Below are 8,122 nucleotides of genomic sequence, written 5' to 3'. Positions count from 1 at the left end.
ATAAAGTTTCACATTTACAAGTCCCACCGCCCTAACGGAACACACAGGCAGACAGTTAATGGAATCTGTTACTTTGTGGGGAAAATATGAAGAAAATGTATCTTGCACTGTGGTTACAAACCAGTGGCGTGCGGTGACCATTTAGTTAGCCGAAGCACTGCATATATAATTTTTAAGTAAACAATAGTAAATCAAGGGGTAGGTTTGCCTTGATAAAAATCACAGCTGGTAATAGTTTAAATTAAAGAATAAATAAAACTTAAAATAAACTTTGGTTTAAAGTTTGTTTTAAGTGCACTTTTTGCACAGATAGGCTAATCTGATTTTGGACCTAGCGTTTAAATCGTGTAACAAATTACTGTGCAATGTGCCTCCAGCGGGAATAGAATCTCAGACCCCTGATTACAAGGCAAAAGCGTTTTCGGCTTTAATGAACTTTTCTTTCAATCATCTTGTATGTTTAAAGAAAAGTCGTTTATCGGCCGAGCGTTATTTCCAGAAATTGGTGTTCATTCTTCTGATTGATTGATTTTGTTTATTTTACTTCTTCGCTTTCCTGCCACTTTTGGGTAATCGTGAAGATAAGGATAAAAATATATACAGAAATTGATGAAGAAACATTCACAAAGAACGCACAGGCCGGGATTCGAACCAAAGCCCTCCTGCGCTGCACTAAAAAAAATATCCGAGTTTTCGATTAAAACAGAAATTTGCTGTGAATTATTTGAAACTCGTCTACTGCGTATCTTAAACTGAACAAAAAGAATGTAATAATTAGGGCCCGGTTTTTTATGTAGGCGTAATTATTTCACTTCATATAATTTAAGCTTCAAAACACACATTCAAGATAACTTTGTTCTTCACTGCTGCTGATTCTTGAAATAGTGTGACTGTTGTCATTCGCATTATCAATTTCAAGGGGTTCCGGGTTTGATACCCGGTGGAAGAACACAGTGGTTCGGATCACACACTGAACTGTAGGTCCAGTCCGATTAGCTTTGCTGTGCATCAAGTGGACTTTAAAAACCAGCTCAATGAATCAAACAATGTTCTTCGATTACGAATTTTTGAATGTACACATGTAGTTTAGCACATTATAATTTCATTATTTCAAGATATCTTCTTAGAATATAATAATATTGAGAAATTAATTTAGTATCATTACATTTTTTACTGCCAGGAACTTTAAAAAAAATTAGGAATAATATGCATATTAGATATTTTAATATCAGCACATATTTTTACATGCTGCAGTATATTTACATATTTTGTACATATTTCAGCGATTTTTCTATATAATCCGAGTTCTAGTAATAATATATGTATTTTTATTTCTGTCATTTATTTGCAAAGGCACACCCATGTTTCGCGCATGGCAGTCAGACTAGAATCAAATTAGGCTAGAATTTCTCGAGAAATACAGTGGTGAAGGTTTCTTCAACCTATCTTTAATCAGGAAAAAGTTATGACTGCATGATTGTTGTAACACATATATAATTTTCTAGGTGTGAGAAAACAGTGTCATATAACATCACTACCTCCCTTGTGGCCTTGTCAACATGAGATCAAGAATTGCACATGTATGCGTGTGTGTGTAAAGGCAGGTAGGTAGAGGGGGGCCTTTGGTAATATTTTGCGGGGGAGCCAAGATTTGTAGATCCGGCACTGCACAAACTCTATATATTTCATCTGTGTTCTTTTGTCATTTCATAGTATCTTTTTTATATACAAGTTCTTGTTTGTTATATCGTTCATGTAATGTCTCATAATTTTCATGTATAATCATAATCATGTATTCTGCCATGTCTTTATTTCTTTTGTGAGGTTGGCTGAGCCTCGCTCATGAATAAAAACTATGAAATTGATTAAATTGAAGCGGATGTATGTATCCAGACTTACTTGATCGCTCACCAAGCGTTCGGGACAATTATCTCACATTTCTTTGCATAAATCAGGCAGGAATAAATGTGGCGTATATAGGTCGATCATGACAACAACCTGAATTAACTATATATATATATATATATATATATATATATATATATATATATACATACACAAACACACAACACTGAATTGTAAATTGCCAAATAAATAATTAATAGTAGTCTATTACGTATTATGGGGGGAAATCCAGTTCTTACATAAGGTAGTAAAGGTAAGGTTCCCCATGCCATGAATGCATATTTAGGGGGTGTGAGTGTAGGGCCCCCCCCCCCCTCCAGGGAACGCCGCCTTAAAGTAGCACTGACCGTGCGGGCGGAGGGGTTTGCGTGCTTTGTTGAGGCTGAGAGCTATGCCAGCGGTAGATTTTCTACCAGCAGGGTCACCCATGCTGGACAGGTCTCAGAAGAGAAGCCAGACTAAGGCGTTCTGCAACGTCCCATCTTACTAGTATATCCTATCCCAATATTCCTACCCAGTCCCAAACAAACAAATGCGAACATCTGCATCTGTGTCCCACATTGCGGAGTGGCAAGTGCCAAGGCCTAAAGATGGCAGCCCCATCATGGCACTCGGGGTCAGAGGGCCAATAACCCACTACCCTTAAAATAGATTATTAAAGAAACCAAACGAGGAAATAGCCGGACGGACAAACTGTTGACGACCTTTGGACTTAAAAAGAAAACTGTAGTAGGATTTTGGAATGTTAGAACATTATATGAGGCAGGAAAATTGCAACAAGTAGAAGCAGAAATGGAGAAATATAAGTTGGACATCCTGGGAATGAGCGAAGTGCGTTGGAATGAATTTGGAGAAATGAAAACATCTAGTGGTATGACATTCCTCTATTCAGGTAGACCAAATGAAGATGATGAACATCGTAATGGAGTAGGCATACTCGTAAACAAGAAGACTGCTCGAAGTATATTGGACTGGAAGCCTGTATCTGAACGAATAATTATGGTCAGATTACAGGCAAAGGTTAGAAATGTGAGCATCATACAATGCTATGCACCTACAAACCAAGCAGAAATAGAAGAAAAGCAAGAGTTCTACAAGGAATTACAAGACACTATAAATAGGGTTAAGAAGAAAGATGTTATTATTGTAATGGGCGATTTAAATGCTAAAATTGGCTCAGAAAATGTTGGACTGGAGCAAGTGATTGGCAAGCATGGTCTAGGTGATAGAAATGAAAATGGGGAAATGTTTGTAGATTGGTGTGCCTCAAATGAAATGACTATTGGAGGTACACTATTTGCACATAAAAATATACATAAGATCTCTTGGGTATCCCCAGATCATAGAACTCAAAATCAGATTGTGAAAAACTAGATGTGAGAAGTAAACGTGGAGCAGACATTAGCAGTGATCATCATCTTATGGTAGCCAGTTTTAGGGTAAAAATTATGGCCGCAAAGGAGAAATTTAATAAACAAAGCACAAAGTTTGATATTGGAAAACTACAGAATAATAGTGTAAAACAGGACTTCAAGTTGCAACTCCAAAACAAATATCAAGAACTAGGGGAGCTGGATGGTGATGAGGTGGAACAACACTGGGAAAAGGTGAAAAATACATTTACAACGGTATCAAAAGAAGTTTTGGGATATAGAAACCCTAAGAAAAAGAACTGGATGTTAGAGGAAACTTGGAGGAAAATAGAAGAAAGGAAACACATTAAGCAGAAGATTAATATGTGTAAAACTAGGAAAAAGAAAGCCGAATTACAAGAAGAATATAGGAAAAAAGATCATGAAGTGAAATATAGTGCGCGAGCTGACCGTAGAAAATGGACCAGTGAGTTAGCCGGGAAGGCAGAAAAAGCAGTAAATGAGGGAAATATGAAGGAAGTATACCAAATTACAAAGATCTTGTCTCAAAAGAAAACCATACGGAATCGCCCAGTGAGAAATAGAGATGGAGTACTCCTTACGAATAAGGAAAATCAGCTCAATAGATGGAAAGAACATTTTTCAGAAGTATTAAACCAAACCATAGAAGGGGCAGAAGATTTGCTTGAAATACCGGAAGAAATGCCAGAATATGAAATAGAAGATGAAATAACTACTAAAGAACCAACAAAAGAAGAAATTAAAAAAGCATTGAGAGAACAAAATAGTGGTAAAGCACCTGGAATTGATAACATTCCACCAGAAATTCTTAAGGAAGACATGGAGATGACAATAGAAATATTACAACCACTTTTTGCAAAAATATGGAAAACAAAATCAATACCAGAAGATTGGAAAAGAGGTCTACTAGTAAAAATACCTAAGAAGGGATATATTACTAACTGCAATAACTGGAGAGGCATAACACTACTTTCTGTTCCTAGTAAAGTTCTAAGTAGAATTCATTTAAACCGAATTAAAGGATGTGTTGAGAAAAAGATCCGGAGAGAACAAGCAGGCTTTCGAAGCAACCGTTCCTGTATAGATCAGATAAATACACTGCGTATTATTATAGAACAGAGTATGGAATACTTCTCTAATATGTACCTTATATTTGTGGACTTCCAGAAAGCTTTTGACTCTGTAAATAGAATGAAAATGTGGACAATTGTAAAAGAATATGGCATTCCAGCACATATGATTGATCTTATCAAAAACTCCTATGATGGTTCCACATGCCAAGTTGTGCATGAGGGGATACTTACGGATCCAATACCAGTTATTTCAGGAGTAAGGCAAGGATGTATTTTGTCACCAACAATATTTCTGATGGTAATTGATAAAGTAATGAAGAGGGTAACGGAAGGAAAAAGGAGAGGTATAAATTGGAGTCTCACCCAACAGCTAGAAGACTTGTGTTTTGCAGATGATGTTTGTCTGCTGTCTCACACATACCGTAATATGGAAAAGAAATTAGAAGATTTGGATAAGGAAGGGAAAAGAGTTGGTTTAAAGATAAATAGTACAAAGACGAAATCATTAAGAACAAATGTAGAAAAGATGGAAAATTTCCACTTGAATGAGGAAAATATTGAAGAGGTTAAGGAGTTTACAAATCTGGGGAGTTTGGTGACAAATACAGGGGGAGCAGAAGATGATGTTAGATCAAGAATTAGGAAAGCAAATGTGGCATTTATTCAGCTATATAAAGTTTGGAAAGCCAGAGAAATTTCAATAAGAACCAAGCTGCGAATTTTTAGAACTAATGTGAAGTCAGTTCTCCTTTATGGATGTGAAACTTGGAAAGTAACAAAGAAAATTGTTAAAGACCTACAGACATTCATAAACAGATGCCTAAGGAAACTTCTGGGAATATATTGGCCAGATATTATCTCAAATGAAGATCTATGGAAACGTACACAAGAGGAACCGGTGGCAATACAGATCAAAAGAAGAAAGTGGAAGTGGATTGGCCACACATTGAGGAAAGATCCATCGGCAATAGAGAGACAAGCATTGAGCTGGAATCCACAAGGACAACGTAGGAGAGGAAGGCCAAGAATGAGTTGGAGAAGGACAATAGAGCAAGAAATATGGGAAGCAGGAAAGACCTGGAACGAGATAAGGAAGATGGCTGGAAACAGAGTCCGTTGGCGATGCTTCGTTGAGGCCCTATGCTCCGTAGCGGAGTAACAGGAAATAAGTCAAGTAAGTCAAGAAGTGTAGGGCCCCACATATTCTCGATCTCGGTCATTTTGGAGATGATGTGATAAGCACCACACTCCGGCCGCATTTATCCTCCGGGGTAGCACCGGTACCCATTGATTTGAGGCTGGGTGAGCCCCAGAGACGCTTTATGCGGGGACAAGGCCGGAAAAATTCCGAACTTAGATCACCCACCCTGGAAATCGAACCCGGGCCTCCCGTGTGGCAGTCAGACACCATACTGACTAGATCACCGAGGCTCTCAATTCTTACATAGTAAGCCTTAAATTGTCACTTGATTGAGGTTGTTCATTGACCAATATTTCCGGTGTCGGCGCCAAGCTGGTTAGGTCCAAAAAGAAGTTCGTTCGTCATTTGGTTGCCTAAGCTTTATATTGGAGCAAGATAGAAATGATATTCAAGAGTTATTTACATCGAATGTAAGAGTTTCTTGGGTAAATCTACAATAAAAAAATGTGCTTAGTAAACCTTTAAGATTATGTAGCAAGTCATAAGTTTCCGAAAATTACATTCTCCTGAATCTAACAATTAATATAATAAAGCGCAATGGCCGGGTATCTCGAACGGGATAAGTAAACTTGAAGTCATACAGGTCGTCCTATACCTGCCATGGGTCGATAATACATATATCTTTTGCGCTTCTAGAGAGTATGAGTATGTAGAGTAGGAGAAACTCCTAAAATTATCCACAAAAAATTTATTTCGCTCACAATAATTATGAATTATTCTTTAACTAACTGAAAACAATAAAGCACTTAAATTGTTAAATTACAATTGACGTAAAAAAGGCTGTGTATTTTTTTTGGTTCCGTTTTTCATTTTTTGTTAACGATCATATTTTCTTTAAAATCCTAGTTTTGCATCACTGATTATATTAATCGATCATGTTCCGGCATAATTTCAGAGATGAAGATGAAATTAAAGTTACAATTTAATATAACAGCAGCACATTCAGCATCAAATTTCCCATGTATTTAAAACACCTGTGGCAATGATGTCCGTACCACCCACAATGTCATTTTTTCTATGGTATTTTACATCTTTTAAAACATTCATTCCAAATTAAACCTTAATTAATCATATAATTTTCATTAGTTATTATCATTCCAAAATATTTGAATTTGAAAATGAATAATTAACTTTTGTTAATCTGTATGAATTTTATAGAGTTAGTTCAACTTTCCTGTCAAGATACATGTTGGAGGTACAAACAAAAAGAAGTAATTTTTCGATTACTCACTACAAAACTAAAAACAATATTCAACCTTTGAATTTGATACTAGGAAGACCCCCTCCCCAGGATAGCAGATATCTTCATTTCTACTTCAGCTGTAGAATACTACCGCATAGCTACATACAATTGATTGATTGATTTACTTCCTTTATTTTAATTCCCTTCTCGTGCCATATTTGGCTAATTTGCGAAAATGAGGATGAATGATGATAGGATGAAACTGATGAATGGACACTCACAAACATCCATGCCCAGGCTAGGATTCGAACCCAGGACCCCTGGCGTCGTAGCAAGATGTGCTAACCACTACGCAACGGGAGCCGGCGCATAGGTACACACAAACATTCAGACAAAAAAGCTTAATATGTTTGTTTGTCAAGGCGGTAATATTATTCATATTTATTGAGATGAAAAAAAATGTATTGCTTGTATTTGATTACTTTGTAGATTAATCATGACAATGAGTATTAATGGTGATAAGATGAAAGTAAAACAAATTGGGATAAGGCAAATACATATGTACAGGTCTGGCGAGGTCATTATTAAATCACTGAACACTAAATTGAGGCAGCTGCAAAGATTTTATAACAGACAGCGAAAGTAGATTTTGCAGAAAAATTAATTCGTCTTTTGAATTTAGTGAATATGAAAGAGGAAAATATTCACTCTGCTAAGATTTTTCTCAATCTTTAGGCTCGTCAAGATCCATCAGCAGAGAATTGTGTTTCATGTTATCTTTTCGGTGAAGTAACAAGAAAGAGCATCAGTAGCGTCCCCTACCGTTTTCTACCTGCTTTCTGTGAAAGGGTCCACAACCGGACCTATTAGCGGTTGTACGTCGTGGTTCACAATAGCTGAGTTTTGACCGAGGAAGCAGCGCGGCAATTATCTCCACCGAAAGTCTTCCTTTACGGACGCGTATACCGTGGAAAGTTAAAGCCTCCTAAACTTTTGGGTGCGTACGAAAATTACGGTGCGTACCATCCGCAGCTTCCCAAATACTGTCGGATTTCTACGTTGCGTGCAAAATTTTATGACTTCGACGTAATCTTACGGCTATGTATGGCCCGCTTTAGTATGAAGCCTACGGAAAGATAACGTGTGCAGCAGTTTTACGATTTGTAAAGATTGAAATAATGGAAGAAGGAGCGATGATGGCAGGAAAAGCTGTGATTTGTAATGAACATTCTTCTATTAAATATCCCTGCTGCCCACGTGGGATATAAACGAAACGGGTCTTTACACCTGTGTGTATTCTCATCCAGTCACATGGAAAATATTGCTTCTAAAATTGGATACTGGTCATTGTTTTCTTTTAATTAAA

At 37.0% G+C, this 8,122-nt stretch overlaps 1 protein-coding gene across 1 annotated transcript; it reads left to right on the top strand.

The window, feature by feature from the left end:
• The first annotated feature begins 2,697 nt into the window (after window positions 1-2,697).
• LOC145994137 (protein CFDP2-like) lies at window positions 2,698-3,279 on the top strand. Its single transcript, XM_083130228.1, has one exon. The coding sequence runs from the start codon at window positions 2,698-2,700 to the stop codon at window positions 3,277-3,279; it is 582 nt and encodes a 193-aa protein (XP_082986354.1).
• The last annotated feature ends 4,843 nt before the right edge of the window (window positions 3,280-8,122 follow it).

This window comes from Lepisma saccharinum, chromosome 10, assembly GCF_977018435.1.
Source record: "Lepisma saccharinum chromosome 10, izLepSacc3.1, whole genome shotgun sequence".
Classification (NCBI taxonomy): domain Eukaryota; kingdom Metazoa; phylum Arthropoda; class Insecta; order Zygentoma; family Lepismatidae; genus Lepisma; species Lepisma saccharinum.
The sequence above is the reverse complement of the archived record's forward strand: the minus strand, read 5'-3'. Positions and strand labels throughout refer to the sequence as shown.